The sequence below is a fragment of the Bufo gargarizans genome, chromosome 2 (assembly GCF_014858855.1).
Source record: "Bufo gargarizans isolate SCDJY-AF-19 chromosome 2, ASM1485885v1, whole genome shotgun sequence".
Lineage (NCBI taxonomy): Eukaryota > Metazoa > Chordata > Amphibia > Anura > Bufonidae > Bufo > Bufo gargarizans.
This window is the reverse complement of record NC_058081.1, coordinates 323,104,831-323,123,270: the sequence shown is the minus strand read 5'-3', so window position 1 is coordinate 323,123,270 and position 18,440 is coordinate 323,104,831. Positions and strand designations below refer to the sequence as shown.

The following is an 18,440-nucleotide window of genomic DNA, read 5'->3' as shown; positions in this document are numbered from 1 at the left end:
ACTATTAGCCATTGGCTCCTGAACTGAAAAATTTAGGAGCCAAGTTAAATTTTTTGTCGCCAAATCGAAACCGAATCAAAATTTTGGTATCGTGACAACGCTACGCCGATTAGATCGGCGTAGGGTTGTTTCGATGCCAAAATTTTTATTAGCTTTCGACACCATAAAAAAGTATTGCGATACTCAATACCACACAAAAAAAAAAAAAAAAAAAAAGCCACGTGCATTCTGCATTTTATGAAACGTTCGGCCCATAATAGAACAGTCCTATCCTATTTTTTGGGGTGACAAGGTGACAAAAAAATGGCGAATCGCATGGTTTTTATTTATTTCTGTTACGGCGCTCACCGCATAGAAGATATTTTTTAATAATTTAATAGTTTGGACTTTTCGGACGCAGCACTATGTAATATGTTCATTTATTGTTTATATATTTTATATGTAAAATTGGGAAAGGGGGGATTTAAACTTAATATTTTAGTGTTGTGTGTGTTGTTGTGTTTTTTTTTTGTTTTTTTTCTTACTATTAGCCCCCTTACGGTCTGGAACCCTTGTCCTAGTCCCCCTTATAGAGCTCTATCAGGGTGAATAGGACCTCACGGTGATGGGGTGATGGGGATGAGCCTTTCTAGCATCGCAGGTGACGCTAGGGAGACTCGTCCCCATCAGCGCCTGCCATTGGCTGCCCCCCTCCTCCAGGAGCGACTTGGGTGCTGGGGAGCGAGGTAAGTACATTGTGTGTGAGGGGCTTGGGCATATGGGGGAGCATTTAAGGGGTCAGATAACCCTTTTAACTGGAAACAGTGAAATAATAATAAGTACCACAATGATAACCTGCATAGTACCACCACCTCAAAAATCCCGGACCCATCTGCTTATATCCACAGACACAGGAAAATGTTTTCCTATTTTTACAGACTGCCCAGGAATTTATGGATGGTTGGCAACATTGAAGTAAGTAATACACAAAACCTTCCTACTTCTGCTGATCATAGGCAGGAGTTGTAGATCTATTAGCTTATACAGCTTCTGAGAAGGAGGTTAAGTGATAAAATTAGGAACAAAAGACGTCTACGTGCTGCTTACAACAGATGCCCCATAAAACGCACCCTGCTGTTGAGTGCAAGACCTGGACAGCTGAGAGACCATTTCTGAAAGATTTAAGCCTCATTCACACATAAGTGTTTTAGTCAGTGATTTCCATCAGTGATTGTGAGCCAAAAAAAGGATTGGAGCCTCCACAGAGATGAGATATAAGGGAAAGATCTGCCCCTGTTCTGTGTTTAGAGCCGCACCTGGTTTTGACTCAAAATCACTGATGGAAATCACTGACCGAACAATTAGGCCTCATGCACACGATAGTATTTTTTTTTTGGCACTGGCCACCAATGTGTTAACTACAGGGGGGGGGGGGGGGGGGGTTGCCCCCTGCTGCCTGGCAGCACCTGCCAGGCAGCAGGGGGCAGTCATGTACACAGTTCTTTTAGTATATTCTAACCTGAAGCGTCCCCATCACTATGGGAACGCCTCTGTGTTAGAATATACTGTCGGATCTGAGTTTTCAGCTCTGAAAAAGCTTTTATGCAGACGGATCTTCGGATCTGTCTATATGAAAGTAACCTACGGCCACGGATCACGGACACGGATGCCAATCTTGTGTGCATCCGTGTTCTTTCACGGACCCATTGACTTGAATGGGTCCGTGAACCGTTGTCCGTCAAAAAAATAGGACAGGTCCTATTTTTTTGACGGACAGGATACACGGATCACGGTCTCGGCTGCAAAACGGTGCATTTTCCGATTTTTCCACGGACCCATTGAAAGTCAATGGGTCCGCGAAAAAAAAACGGAAAACAACACAACGGTCGTGTGCATGAGGCCTTAGGGTAAGTTTTCTTTGAGTTAAGTGTATGGACTGCACTGAACGGCGATTGGAGGTTAAATGAGACGAGGTACTAATTGATGCATTGGGGAAAAGACACTTGAGGGCAATTTGTTTCTTTATGTAATGAGTCTATGTTTCCTGCACTTAGGTTATTCTGTTGCAGATTCCATAAAAATTCAGCACCAAATAGCACAGCATGCTGCACTGTTTTTGTCCAGTAAAATGATGGATACCATTACGGAAACCCAACTCGTACCATTACAGTCAATAGTCTGTTAGGCGCTGTTGGTGATGTCATGTGACCAGGGGTGGATTGGGAACTTAAAGGGGTTGTCCGAGTTATTTTTTTGTTCTTTCTATGTTTCTAACTAGGCAAATGTAACAGCTTTCCAATTCACTCACTTTATCTCTGGTGCCTGGTTTCTCAGATTTCACTGAGGGTCACATGACCTGTGATGTCAGCTTCTCTCCCTGCTCTGATAAAGGTCGTTTACAAGCCTGTAAACGAGACGTCACTGTGCTGGTCACGCCCCCCCCTTCACTGCCGTCTACTCTCTGCTAGGATTCTTAACCCCTTCAGCTGCACAGCTCTGCAGGCAGTGAGGAGACAATGCTGGGCACTGGAGCTGACATACCAGAGAGAGCATTACACAAGAAGGTAGGGGGGAGATCCTGTGTGTATTAGCAGTGTCATTATACAGATGGAACATGTAGTCCTACACATCCAACATGCTGCAGAGTCTCCCAGCACTCAGGGCAGCTCTTGTATCCACTCCCTTAGCAGTGTCATTATACAGCTGGGACTTGTAGTCCTACACATACAACATGCTGCAGAGTCTCCAAGCAGGCAGACATGTCACTCAGGGCAGCTCTTGTAGCCACTCCTTTGGCAGTGCAGTGGGAGGGGCAGAGATTGTTTTTATTGCATGTAAACAAATGGCCAGAAAAGAACCAGGGAAATGAGAAAATGTGTGTGTGTGTGTATATATATATATATATATATATATATCTATATATATATAATTTTTTTTTGCATAAAACTTGCTTAGCTCAGTTATATATCTGATTTTCAGTGCTATATTATTTTTTCATAACTCGGACAATTTAAAAAAATAAAAATACTTGAATATTACTGTATTATAAATATATTCACTAATACCTTTTATTAGTTATAATGGCTCATTTTCTCTAGGGAGCAATCATCATGAGAAATAAAATGGCCGACATCCTATTAGCACACACAAAACATGTCCTAATGACACAGCAGGACAAGTTACTTCAGAACACTGAGGTAATAAGCTCCCTCATCCTCCTCTCTGCTGGACTTGTCATGGATTATGATCTTATCATCTGTATTCAGGATCTTCAGCTGAATCTCTGTAGGAATGGAATTCATGAGGAGACATGATGTACAGAGAGAAGGTGGGGATGTGGATAATGAGCAGCAGCATTTGTATGCAGTCTCCATTACCACAGCCCCACATTATCACAGTCTGTCCTGTCCATCCTCTGTACTTCATGTCTCCTCATGCACTCCATTCCCACAAAGATTCAGCTGAAGATCTTCTCACGTGTATTCAGGACCATAACCCCTGACAAGCAGAGCAGAGAGGAGGATGAGACAGCTCTTAACCTCAGTGTTGTGAAGTAACTTGTCCTGCTGTGTGATTAGGACAGGTTTTGTGTGTACTAATAGGACGGCTTCCATTTCCCCCCCCCCCCCCCCCCCTAATGTTTGCTCTGTAGACAAAATGAGCCATTATAACAAATGTAAGGTATTTGGGAATATATTTATAATAAAGTGATATTTAAGTATTTTCATTTTCTTAATTCCTAGAGAACCCCTTTGGTCCTGAAAAAAAAACCCATAAGTGTCACCATGTAGGAGTGTCTAAATTGACAGGAGTCGGGGCAACAAAAGTGGAAGGGGTCAGCTATACCATAGTGCAAAATACCATATACCACAGTGCCGCACAATATTTTGCCCCAAAAGCTTTCCCTCTGTGGTGGCCATTTTCTCTCTTCCGCTTCCAGTTGTCTCTGATTAAGATATGGAGCAGGGGCGCTTAGGAAGAGAGATGTGGCCCATAGTTGAATTCAGAAGGACATGTGTGGTCACTTTCTGGGTACATGAGTACTTGATTCTCCCATCGCCTACCGGGAAATTTCCCTGTGAGTTCTGTGGCCAATCCGCCCCTGCATATGACAGATCCAACACGCTCTAAATAGTTTAAGTATCCATTAAATAAGAAGGAAACTATCAGTTTGAGCATTATAATCTACTGCACCCTTTTTTGTACTTTAAGGGAAATTCTGTGCACCCACTCATAACCATTATCTGCATAAATCATTACCATTTCATAATATCACTTCCTACATTATGAAGCAGAGTGCTGAAAACCATCAACGCTTCATTTAAGGCTCTATTCACACATCCACAATTCTGTTCCGCATTTTGCAGAACGGAATTGCGGACCCATTTATTTCTATGGGGCCGCACGATGTGCGGCCCGGATTCGGAAATGCGGACCCGCGCTTCCGGGTCCACATTTCCGTTCCCGAAAAAAAAATAGAACATGTCCTATTCTTGTCTGCAATTGCGGACAAGAATAGGCATATTCTATTAGTGCCAGCGATGTGAGGTCCGCAAAATGCGGAACGCACATTGCCGGTGTCCATGTTTTGCGGATCTGTGGATCCGCAAAACACTTACAGACGTGTGAATGGACCCTTATCCTGGGACAAGGTCTTAAACCAGTTTCACTTCTGGAAAGCACTCTGCTGTTCAGTTGCTACACTGTAGTGAATAGGATTTTGTGAATTCCATTCACACAGTGCAGTTTAAAGAAAATCTGTCACAAGGAAAATCATGGTTAAAGGGAACCTGTCACCAGGATTTTGTGTATAGCTGAGGACATGGGTTGCTAGATGGCCGCTAGCACATCCGCAATACCAAGTCCCCATAGCTCTGTGTGCTTTTGTGTAAAAAAAATCGATTTGATACATATGCAAATTAACCTGAGATGAGTCCTGTCCCCGACTCATCTCACATACAGGACTCATCTCAGGTTAATTTGCATATGTATCAAATATATATATATTTTTTTTACACAGTAAAAGCACACAGAGCTATGGGGACTGGGCTGCTAGCACATCTGCAATACCATCTAGCAACCCATGTCTTCGGCTCTATACACAAAATCCCTGTGACAGGTTCCCTTTAAACCAGGCACAAGGTCTTGTAGGGCTAACTTGGCTGAATGTAATGATACCATTTACTTAGAGATCCGTTGCTTCTTTGTGGAGAAAAAGTACTTTTAATCCATGTGCAAATGAGCAGTTAAATGCACCAAGGATGGATCCATGCCAAGCTGCTTCCACTGACTCTCCCTCTCCTTAAGGCCTCATGCACACGACCGTATGTATTTTGTGGTCCGCAAAAAATGGATCTGCAAAAACGTCCGTGTGCATTCCGTATTTTGCGGAACGGAACAGCTGGCCCCTAATAGAACAGTGCTATCCTTGTCTGTAATGCAGACAATAATAGGACATGTTCTATTTTTTTGCGGAACGGAAATACGGAATAGGAATGCACACGGAGTACCTTCTGTTTTTTTTGCGGACCCATTGAAATGAATGGTTCCATGTATAGTCCGCAAAAAAAACTGAACAGACGCGGAAAGAAAATACGTTCATGTGCATGATCCCCCAATTGACACGATCAGCTTTGTTGCCTCTCCCTGTCAATCAAGAAGGAAAGGGAGAAACTGGCAGAGGAAGCAGGAGGAGCAAGGGTGCACAGTGTGGCTTGGGCCTGCCCTCAGTGCACTTAACTGTTAATTTGCAATAGGTCTAAGCTCTGCACAGGTCTCCAGTGCCACACAGAGCCAGAACCTGGCTCTCGCATTAGAGCTCTTAAGATATTATTACACCAGCAGATGTCATACAGATCGAGATAAACAATTGAAGATGTAGTGATTCATTAAGGACAATTTCGCTTATAATACACATAATTGTTCGTACTTGCTGTCGTTACTCGTTTGCTGAAAGATCACGATGGGTGAGAAATTAGCGATTTGCCTATTGCAAATGAGAAGTTAAGTGCACTGAGGGCAACTTGGCTCCTGCTAACAGTCCGGACCAGCAGAAGCCGTTTAACCCCTTTGATGCTGCGGCCAATAGCGACCGTGGCATCTAAGTGGTTTAGAGGGATGAGATTGTTGGGTGCTCATGTCTTAGGGTACATTCACATATGTGTATAGAAATTCAGCAGGCAGTTTCGGCAGCCTAGCCGGATAATGGTGTGTACAGCCAGATCCCTATTGCCTATAATGGAATCTGGTGGGAATCCGGACACTTTCTGGCGAAATGCCGGCTTTTGGCTGGACAAAAAGTTGTGCGTGTTGAAACTGGCCATTGTAGTCAGTGGGGTCTGGCGATGCATGGCATTATCTGGAACTGGCGAACTCCAGCAGGCTGTTTTATGCAGAGGATTTGTAATTGCATATATGACTGTAGCATTAGCATGGCAGCCAGGGGCTTAATGAAGGCCTCTAGGTCTGTCTGCAGTGTATGTCCTATCAGGCTGTGCCAGAGGAACATTAGCAGTGCAGTGTATTATAGAAGCGATCAGAAGATCGCTTGTCAGAGACCCCTTTTGGGACTAATAAGTTGTAAAAATGTTAAATAAAGTTTCATTAAAAAAAAAAATGAAAAAAATTGCTTAGTCACAGACGCCCAAAAACAGGTCACTAAAATGCTAAAAGTACTATTTCTCCAGACGGATAATTTTAGGTCCTTTTTACATGGACTGATTATTAAGCAAATTATTAAGGATGAGTGTTTCTATAAACACTTGTTCCCAATAATCTTTCTGTGTAAAAGGCAATCGCCATTTGTTCATTCATCTGGCGATCGTGTCTTTCTCCAGGCCCCGAAAAATCATTGTTCCTGTGCAGCAGATCTTGCTGTCTATACATCCTCTGAGCAGGAATAATGGTCCTCTATGGGGAGAAGCTATCGCTATATCGATCTCTTGCCCCCATACCTCAGAGGTGATTGCTGCATATACAAGCAAACTTCACCTACGCTGTTGATCTGACAGATATTGGGAGAGTCTGCTTCTTTCCCAATAATCTGCCAGATCATCTATACGTGTAAAATGACCATAAGGGGGCGTTCACATGACCATATCCTTCTTGCTATGTGCAAATTGCAGCTCTGCAAAACATGGATACCGGATCAGCATGTTCTGCCTTTTGTTAGAAATGGACAAGAATCCGACATGTTCTGTTTTTTGCGGGACAGTGGAATGGAAATACGGATGCTTAATGCACACGGTGCTGCCCCATTGAAATTGAATGCTGACCGAAAGTACGGTTGTGTGAACGTCCCCTGAGTGAAAGGGATCATTATATTGAGCTGAGCTAGCCATACAAGGCATTATGTCTGATTTAACAGTGAATTTCCTGGTGATAGACCCCTATAACAAAATGCAACATAATTGCGATATTTTAACACCAGCAAGCCCTATTGTTTCCAGTTTGTGGCTTTTATTGTTTTCAAAACTACATGTGAAGAGCATTATTGTGGCTCTTAGGAATATTTTCCTAGTGTAAATATAGTAAAGGGGCTTTCCAAATTATTTCAAAATGTGCCTACGGCTCAGAATTATGATACAATAACATAAGCAGGTATACCCACCTTTCTATCCCCCTACTGCTTCTATCACTGTTCTCTGATCCCTGCTTAAAAAAGGGTATTTTGGTTTTCTTGTTGTTAAAATGTATCCTCTATCCCAGGGGTAGGCAACCTCCGGCTCCGAGCTGTTGTGAAACTACAATTCCCAGCATGCTCCATTAATTTCTATGAGAGTTCTTAGAAGAGCAGAGCAAGTATGCATACTGGGAGTTGTAGTTTCACAACAGCTGGTAGCTGGAGGTTGCCTACTCCTGCTCTATCCACAGGACAGGGGATAACTATTAGATTGGTAGGGGTCCTACTAATTAACTTTTTCATTCATACTTATTAATAGATGCCTACCAGGCAGTGGCTGCGCTCCTCGTCCATTTATATGCCCTGGCACCTCCAGGATCATGTGGTGTCCATTGTGCATATGTTCCTGACCTGGTTGCAACCCACAGCGTGTGCGTGAGAATGAATCTCTTTCCACAGCACTAGCTAGAGATACATTCTCACGCATGTACCGTGGATTGGCTAGGATGTTGTGCACAATGTATGGCACGTGGTCCTGGAAGTGCCAGAGCATATAATCTGAGCAGGAGCGCAGCCGCTGCCTGGTAAGCATCTTTCGATAAGTATGAATTAAAAAGTTAATACTGTAATGGGGGGGGGGGGGGCCCTTATGAGGTTATAAATATGATAGTATCAATATTACAAGCAGGTATCTTGTGTTGGTACTGGGCTATTCATTTCCCGGGCCTTTGCCTGTTTTCTGCTTTAAAAAAAAAATCTTGGCTACTTTATGCTGAACACTTAACTATTTTAATTGTTCTCAATTTTCCCAAGTTCAGGACATGCCACGTAAATTATTTTTTAAAAATAATCTGCATCAGAAATGTAAGTCTGAAACTTGGATGTGCCAGCTATTCTGCATGTGGTTTAGCCCCATTGTCTTTCAGTGGGGCGAATCTGCAGATGTTTCCCTGCTGCATGTTGTACCCCACTCACTTGCTGCAGAACATCAGTGGATTCTATCAGGAATCCACACAAAAAAATCAAAATCCTCACATAATTGTAAGTATGTGACCTTCGCCAAATGATGCAATTCCTTGTGAGGAGTGTACATACAGCAGTCTTTGTCTCTACAGCTTCAAGTGCGGTTTTATAGCAAGATCTTGGGGTTTTCCACTGGATCTGCCAACAGTCCCATGCCCTTGATGTTTCCTTGAGCTTCCTATGATGTGTGTTATGTTTGCACATGTAGATGTCTTTAATGATCCATGCTGGACCTGTATACATTGCCATTACTAAGTGCAGCTGCCTGTAACTTCACTGTGTATAGGCAGCACAGGAAGACCGGCGAGCCATGCCTGTTCACAACACACATGCTATTTTTACTGCAGTTTCTTGTAGGATACTTTGACTCACATCCTTTCTACATATCCGCTTACTGTAAAAATATTTTTCCTCAAAGTGTGAGATTTTTTATTCCCATCACAAATGATATATTTTAGTAGTTTTTCAATCAGCTGCATTGTATCAATGGTGATAGTGGGGTCAGCATAATGTATTTGTGGCGATTAATACTTAAATCAGTGATGCGTTTGCAGTCCCATATGGATATATTAGTTGTGTAGCCTGTTATTTAATATTCGTGGTACATATTTTGCACTGTGGGTATTATATTTTGGTGGGGACAGTTACTTAATCTTGGATATATATTTACTGGCTGCTTGTTAAGTTACGATTCGACTAGTTGTGATGATATATACATCATAGTTTCTGAGCGCCTAGTGGCTGTGAACACTGGTGGATCCATTTGTCAAATTGTATATTTTAACGGATATTTAATAAAATGAATACTTTTATGGGAATTTGATGGATTTTGATCATTTATTGGAGCTATTATGAAATATTGGTAATACTGGGAAAGTACATCTGTCCATTTTTTTTTTTTTTAAAGTAAAGTATTATTAATAGTACAAATCATAAGATATCACTATTAATAACAATCACATTATTTACTATTTATATTTTATTTTTATTTTTTTCTCTACTACAGATATGAAGAAGCCTCCAGTAGCCCCCAAACCTAAAAAGGTTGTGGGTCAGAAACCTAGCCCACCACCTATTGCACCTAAGCCAGATATAGTCCAGCCTAAAGTGGTACCAAAAAAATCAAAGCCCACAATTGCCCCAAAGCCAAAGGTCGTTAAAGGTTCATCGGATGGCAAACATAACACCAGCAAATCAAGTACTGAAATAAAGGAGGAGCACACAAGCTCTGACAACCTCATCCATAAACTAGACACGCCAGCCAGTAATGAAAGCGCCTCCTATATTATTTCACCATGCTGCTGTGATACTGACTGCAGCCACAAACTTGAAAATGTGGAGTACTTGCAGAAAAATCTGAAAGCAATAGAACAGCTGGAAAATTTAGAAAATAAAAAGATGTGTGGGCAGCCTATTCCATGTGCAAGAACGAGGCGAAAACTTTGTAGTCAGCAGGCAAAACCTTCAAAAATAAACCAAGTTAGTTTAAAGGCCAGCAATACATTCAAGGGCGTATTAACACATAATGTCCTTGTTAATGGTTATACCTGCAAGCTAGAAGATGCTGAAGAAGACATCAAGAACACCAGTTTCAACAGTTCTTGTGGTAATACCGAAAATGGTAGCAAGTCCCATCATCAACCTACTGCTTCTTTTTCCAATGGTGTTTCTCCATTTCATTCAGTTTCTGAATCCATGGATAACGTGAAACATTACAATGGTTTTTTACCTGACAACGAACCATTAAATACAGAAGGCAATGCAAAGGTCAACTTTGTACCACGGACCCCTCCTCCTCACAAAAAGCTACCTGTTCCAAAACCAAGGAAGCCACGCAAACCATGTTTAGTGCGACAAGACTGTGTGGATAGAACTGCAGAAAGTAGTGAGAACGGTGTTCAAACAAATGTTGAACAGGTACAAAATGGAGTTGACCATTCCACAGAACACACTGATTGTTCTGATAGACCTGTAGCAGACAGGGAAGTCCACCTAAATTGCAAAAGCATGTGTAGTAAAGATCAAAATGGAGATTTGCATCAGAGTTCGGGTATTGTATTGACTCCAAAAGTTACAGATAGAGAAAGAACTGGGACACATGTTGAAGAACTAACAAATTGTGAAGAAAGCAGCAACTTTAAAAGGTGTAGTACTCTATCCATGAGTTTACCGAAGCAGCTGAAACTTATTTATGAACAGCAATCGCCTGGAAAGTATACTGCCACAGAAAAGATTCATGGAAATGTACCTACTGTGAGTTCACCAAGAGTTGCCCCTAAGAAGCCACAAAGATACAGTTTACCTGCAGCTGGCCTGCTCAAAAAAGCTGTTTCAGAGGAGAAACTCCTGAGTTCCAGCAATGAGGGTCCTTCAGATGGCGCCACAGGACGTGAAGGATTATGCTTGACTTCTGAGAAACCAGTATGGAAGTTGCAGCACCCAATTTTACCTTTCTTAGGTAGTCCAGAGACATTAAAGACTTCAAATAATGAAACCCCTCATCTCCTGACCAAGCCTAGGGCTAAATCTTTATCTTCTGTTGATATGGATAGAATAGAAAAACCCTTGCCTGACAGTCCTAAAAAAAGCTCCTTAAAGAAGTTGCTAAACCTGAAGTTATCTGTATGTCTTATAAAAAGTGACTTTCAGAAATTTCTTTCCCGGGGCAATCTTCTGGCAGACAATGTAACATCGGATATATTTTCTTGTACTGGGCACTCTACATCCCCCACTTTAGAGAAAAAGATGAAACCTGCAAAAGCGCAATCTGCTGATTCTTTCAGTCCTTTATCAAGGAAAAGGCAGAAACAGAAGAATGAGCTTAACATTGAGAACGACCCGGCCTCTGCGTCTTTAGATGAGAATCTGCTTGTAACCCACTCTGCACAGGTAGCATCTTCACTGGATAAATCAGACCTTGACATGCCTGAATATGAAAATATTTGTCACTATGAAGAAATCCCAGAATATGAAAACCTTCCGTTCACTCTAGTATCAGATGTAACTGAATGGGACGCAACAATTTATGAAGTGGAAGACCCGAATGAAGCTAGTTCTTCAGCGCCCATACATGTCACCCACAGGTATGATTCTGCTCACTGATCTTTTCTAGGTGCAGAAAACATGTAAGTTTAAAGGTGGGGAACCTTTGGTAACTAAAGCCCCGAGTTATGCCTGTTTTACACTGGAGTTAATGGTTTCAGCAGAGAAACAGCCTGCCAGATCTGTAACTACCGTGTGCAGCCGTTCGCTGAAGGAAGTCCGTTCGACCCCATTCACTATAATGGGGACTGGTGGAGATCCGGCCGTAGCACGGCAAATATGCAGAGGCAGCTGGACAAATACCGCTGCATCGGATCTCTGCCTGTCCATTAATGCTATTGTGAAAAAGGCCTTAGGCTACATGCACACAACCATATTTGTTTTGCGGTCCGTAAATTGTGGATCCGCAAAAAAAAGGATGACGTTCCATATGGCATCCGTTTTATTTGGGGATCCATTGTAATAATGCCTATCCTTGTCCGCAAACTAGAAAAAAATAGGACATGCACTATTTGTTTTGCGGGGCAACGGAACGGACATACTGATGCGGACAGCACACGGTGTGCTGTCCGCGTTTTTTGCAGACCCATTGAAATGAATGGGTCCGCATCCTATCTGCAAAAAAACCCGGAACGGGAACAAAGAACGTTCGTATGCATGTAGCCCTAGACTGTAGAATTCTAGTGTTTTCATTATTGGGCACGGAAAGTTGTACTTAAAGGGGTTGTCCAGAATTTTTTTTCCTTTTAAATATCCCCTTATCCATTGGTAGCTGTAAAAAAAATCTGTACTTGCCTGCTCCCTGCCTCTCTGTTTTGTCTCTGTGGCTCCTGGGCTGTCTTCACCACAACTCTGGTCCTCGTCTGTCAACTTCTGTATAGATGGGGGTCACATGCACTGCTGCAACCAATGACTGGTCTCAGTAGTGAAATTTCCCTAAGTGGCACCTGACCCCGCAGTGATGTGCAGCTTGGGCACATGTCACTGGTGAGGGCAGTGGTGGTGGAAGTTGACAGGCAGGGAGTGGAAGTCCAGTGAATACAGACCAGGGGCCATGTAGCTGAAAAGAGCAGCGGGGAGTAGGCCCTACTGGTTGGGGAAGAAATGAGAAAAATTTAAATCTTGGAAAACCCTTTTAAGACTTTAGATGTGTGATTCAGCTGGTAAGTCGTGCTTATTTTGTTATTTTACCCCATCCCCTGCCTGTGCCCTAATTCTTCTTATCTCGGACAAGTTTTGGTTTCAGGTTGAAATCTGTGGCAGAATCTTTCCATAGCAGAGTAACTCATGCTGATGATCTTCCAGGTTTTGTTTGCTTTACTTAGCATTGTTGTTTGGTTTTATGCTAAAGGCCCTATTACGCGGGCAGATTATTGTTAAGATGATCGGTAACGTGCGATCATCTAGCAGTGCAATACTGCTGCCGATTGCCCGATGAACGAGAAAACGCTTGTTCACCGGGTAATCTTTTAACATTTAAAAAAAATCCTGGTTTGCTGGCGGCAGATAGCGATTTGTACTATGCACTCTGCTGCAGGCAAACAACGAGACAGTATAGGGATGAGCGATGCATTAGCGATCTATCGTCCCTATACTGAGGAGGAGATCGCTGCATGTAATAGCAGCGGTCTCTTCCTCTAGTGAGTAGGCGATTGACGGGAGGGAACGCTTTATCTGCCCCTGTAATGGGGCCCTAAGTTTCAGGAGACCTGTAATAGGGTATTGGCCATTGCTGGGCACAATATGACAATATTCTACGCAGGTTTCTTCTTGGCCATAAAATGCCTCCAGTTGACTCTTACCTCCGCCCCGTCTGGCCTGCTGCTCTTTCCTGTACTTGATTTTAGACACACGCATTTTGTGTACTGTAAGTTTCCTCACATTGCTTTCCAGCGGTCTGTGCCATTCAGGAAGCTCTGTCAGCTGACATTATTCCAAAGATAACTATCTTTTCCACAGGGTATGTTGTGGTTTTTTCCCGGATACCTCTATGACCGACAAAAATGTTACCCATAGAATATATGAGCTTTTGCATAAACTGGCATTTAGTGAAAATGCCAGTAATTTATTCATATAATACTGTTATAAAACCACCATTTTATTATTGAAGCAAGCGGATGTTACCTTATGTTCAAAGACACAGTAACTCAACCCTTTCCCCAAAGTTGGTGATCAGCACTATATATTTTTCAAATGGAGCCTGTTCTGTGTCTTCTGCCGCCCTAAGTGTAGTGATGGACATACAGGTTACACTCTGCAGTATGTGGCCAGACCGCAAACTACATACGGTCATGTGCATGAGCCTTTACTGTGCATCCAGAGAAACCTGTACATAAGCGGCAGAAGGAGTCCACATCCCATGAAACTTTTTGCTGGCCATGTGTTGTAGAGTGTAATGTGTAAGTTCTTAAAAAAAGAAAAAAACTACATTAGGGTCCATTCACACATCTGTAGCGTGTCTTGCGGATCCACGGATCCGTAGATCCGCAATACACGGACACCGGCAATGTGCGTTCCGCATTTTGTGGACTGCACATCGCCGGCACTAATAGAATATGCCTATTCTTGTCCACAATTGCGGACAAGAATAGGACATGTTCTATTTTTGGGGGGGAAACGGAATTGCGGACCCGGAAGTGCGGGTCCGCAATTCCGTATCTGGGCAGCACATTGTGTGGCCCCATAGAAATGAATTGCGGACGTGTGAATAGGGCCTAAATCCGTGTTAATGACGAACGCCCAAGTTATAAGAGTATGTTCACTTGGCTGAAATAGACGCCACAAATGCCCATTGTAACCCTCAGATTTCGGTGGATTTGTAGTTTATATGTCACAGATCTCACCTGGGATTATCCGTGTGGGGACACCTGCAGTGGTTTCCATGCAGAAACCACACCAAGAAAGAAAATCCACTGTGTGAACATCCCCTTTTCAATTGTCAGCAAAGCCCACGAAAAAGATCTCTGTTTTCCAAGTATTTAGCATATTTGGTGACAGACAGGCTGCCACCATATATAGTAGATTGATCATTCCTGCCAGAATGATTAGATTTGTTTGATATTTATCTGAGGCATATGGTCAGCTAAGGCCTAGTTTACATACCAGTGATTTGTGCAGTGTTTGGGCAGTGATTTCCATCAGTCATTGTGAGCTAAAACCAGGAGAGGAGCCTTCACAGAGATAAGGTATAAGGCAAATATTTTAGACCCTCACATGGTTTTGGATCACAATCACTGATGCAACTCACTGAAGTGTGACAGTATCATTATATTGTCTGACTTTTAGACAGTATTAGGCTGGGTTCACATCTGCGTTGTGAACTCTGGCACTATAATCCGGTCACTGTATCCAGCGTACATACCAGCTACAGACAACATTTTTTGTCCTGCCAAAAGATGGCATATATGGTGGAAAGCAGCTGGATTACCGCTGGATATCATTACAGTGAATTCGGATCTGGTAGTGCACGATGGTATCCGGCTATGGCTACTTTCACACTAGCGTTTTTACTGGATCTGGCAGGGTTCAGCAAAAACGCTTCCGTTACTGATAATACAACCGTCTGCATCAGTTATAAACGGATCTGGTTGTATTATCAGTAACATAGCCAAGACGGATCTGTCATGAACTCCATTGAAAGTCAATGGAGGACAGATCGGTTTTCTATTGTGGCAGGGAAAACGGATCCATCCCCTTTGACTTGGATTGGGGGTCATGCTCCGCATCCCAGGACAGAAAGCAAACTACAACATGTAGCGGTTTGCTCTCCGGTATGGGAACGCAACTAAACGGAACGGAATGCATTTTGGAGCATTCCATTCTGTTCAGTTTTGTCCCTATTGACAATGAATGGGGACAAAACTGAAGCGTTTTTTCCGGTATTGAGACCCTATAACTGATCTCAATACTGGAAAACTAAAACGCTAGTGTGAAAGTAGCCTATGCCGGATACAGTGATGTGAACCCAGTGTTACTGAATTCGGAGCATTGATTTTGAGTAGTTGCACACCAGTGTTTGAGAGAGAATGAGAGCCCCGGCAGGCTGTTCTGGCCGAAATCAGCCTGCCGGATCTCTGAAACGCTTGTCATGTTTCACCTGTGTATGAAAACTGTCTTTATTTATTTAGTTTGTTTCTGCCATGGTTTTTAATTAACACAAAAGCATGGTATAAACCTGGCCTGAGGCTGTGTTAAAAGTTTTTAAAGGGTATGTTTCATCTGAAAATGACCTATTTTTTAAAATCAAGTTTTTATGTTTAACATCTTTTTAAACAATTTTTGATGATGTTATTTATCCATGTCAACATATATATTTAAACAAAAACCATAAAATCCTGCAGTTTTCGCACTGGCCACTAAGCCTAATAATAGGCGCCACTTCTTGGTTTATACAGATCACTTTACTGTATATTATTATATTATTCTAATCCTGCCTGTAATGATAAGGAGATATCACCTCGTGTATAGAAAGGACAGGATCAATCATTCACAATAGGTGATATCACAGCTCATCTACTCCCTCCTGACCTCTGCACAGGTCACAGAGCATGCCTAGAACACTCTCCCATAGAAGTCAATGAGGTCTCCTCCTGACCACTGTGTCTATGGCCTATAGGGCTGCTGTAAAGCAATAACAGCTCAAGCAAGATGGCCGTCCCCATAATCACGTTCGGGAAATAGAATAAAAACATCTGTAATATGAAAATAAAAACAGAGTAGAGAAAAAGGATGTGTGTCACTATCTGGTTATAACTGGCAGATACAATTTTGGTGACATATTCCTTTAAAGATGAGATTATTATATATATATATATATATATATATATATATATATATATATATATATTTTTTTTTTTTTTTTTCAGGAAAAGTTTTCTGTACATCATGTGATGTCCCAGTATGTTTCCTAAGTTATACTCATGGCTTATATACATTGGTCTATGCATTTTCTCGGACCATCGTCCTTGAGGAAAGGTCAATTGTGGTAATCCTTTAATGACCCGAGTTCTTGGTCCATAAGCTGGTCTAGTGAAAGGAAACATCTGTGACATTTTCAGCTGTACTTTGCATTTTACCAATGACTCTGTCCTGCTGATGGAGAACTAATTATTTTTGGGACTGGTGATAGTTCCTTATTAGATGTAGAGTTTCCGCTCTAACTTTGTTATATCCAGCCAACCTAATTAGGCAAATATATTAGTGACTCAAAATTGTTGGCTTACAGAAGGCCTTTGTATCTCTGGAGGGTGGGAAATGTTCTAGCTTTATAATTTGATATAAAACCTGGTATTTAGAGCACATCGGACAAATATTCAGATTATAGAAACACTTTTGAATGACTAGGCACTAACAGTTCAAAGGGGCTGTCAAGGACTGACGTGCTTTTTACTACCACCCCTTACCAGCCACACCTGTAAATGGAAGAATACTTATCTGTGCTCCACGGCCCTGCTCTGTGGGTTCGATCTCTGCATGTAACCTGCAAGCGGTATCCATCCGATAATGGATACACCAGCATGTTCAGACTTCCAATAAAAAATGGAAAGCTTGGCCCCATGACTGTTCAGGGCAGTAACAGGCCTCAGCAGTGATGTACTGATCAAGGCGCTGTGACTGCTGAGGCCTGGGGCTGTCCACCTGCGGTGACCTGGTTCAGGTGAGTGTTCAGGGGCACAGATTAGGCCAGCTCCAAGGTCAGACCACCCCTTTTAAGAGTGGCGTACAAAATGTTCTTACATTTGGCCACAAGCTTGTCAGTGTCAAAAATCCAAAATGTTTAGACGCTAGTAGCAACTTTCTAGATGATCTGTCTTTTGTGTCATTTTTTTTTTTATTACTTCTGCTGGGTTATCATTTGAGAAAACAGAGGGATTAAATGGTTTTTTGTGAGCAGACTAGCATTACCTGTACTTTTTCTTTTTTCCCCCCACATTTTGTTATTTGCAGTGAGCCATCACAAGAAGATCCTGATGATGATGATTTGGGCTTTGCTCACTCTGATGAAGAGGAAATTATAAATAGCTCAGATGAAGATGACTTCAGCTCTGACTCTAGCAAAACTGATCTTGATAACCTGGAAGAGAAATTGGTGTGTAGACTCATCAATTCATAGTAAACATCAGCAAAAATGAAATCCTTATATGTGACTAAAGGTTCTGCATAGTTGGAAACCCCTTGTGACTAACATTTCCTGTGTCCTCTGGCACAGTAGCATGTGTAGTTTCAACTTTTCCTGAGAATGCCAGCACCTTATACATCCATGTGCAGTCTTAGGGAACCTGACCCACTGAAAGATCATTCTGATCTGTAGGTAGGTGTGTGTGTGTGTGTGTGTGTGTATGTATGTATGTATGTATGTATGTGTGTGTGTATATATATATATATATATATATATATATATATATATATATATATATATATATATATATATATAATTTTCCATTAAAATCTATGCTCTTTTTATGATTGAGTATAAAAAAAATCCACCTTGTATAACCTAAATAGCTTTAACCGGATTCCAGAAGAAACTGTTTAAAATAAGTTACCAGTTAAAGCAAAGGGGTAGTCCCAGTGGGTTGATAGATAATGAAGTTGTGGTACAAGTGCTCATGGTCATAGATGGTAAATAGCCCTAAAAAAGACCCTAATTCACTGCCACGTGAATAAGGGAATTCGTGAATTTGTTTTTGCTACATAGGTTACTTCTAAAACTAGTTTTTTGTTTCATGCATTGATATATAGGAGGGTAAATATTAGAATCCGAAGGAATATTCCA

The 18,440-nt window shown here is 41.9% G+C and overlaps 1 protein-coding gene across 1 annotated transcript in view; it reads left to right on the top strand.

The window, feature by feature from the left end:
• Window positions 1–18,440, top strand: part of FGD6 (FYVE, RhoGEF and PH domain containing 6) — a 90,746-nt gene that overhangs the window by 13,283 nt on the left and 59,023 nt on the right. Inside the window, exons 2-3 of the mRNA XM_044280527.1 lie at window positions 9,630–11,706; window positions 17,612–17,753. Coding sequence (XP_044136462.1) covers window positions 9,630–11,706; window positions 17,612–17,753 — 2,219 coding nt within the window. The remainder of the gene's footprint in view (window positions 1–9,629; window positions 11,707–17,611; window positions 17,754–18,440) is intronic.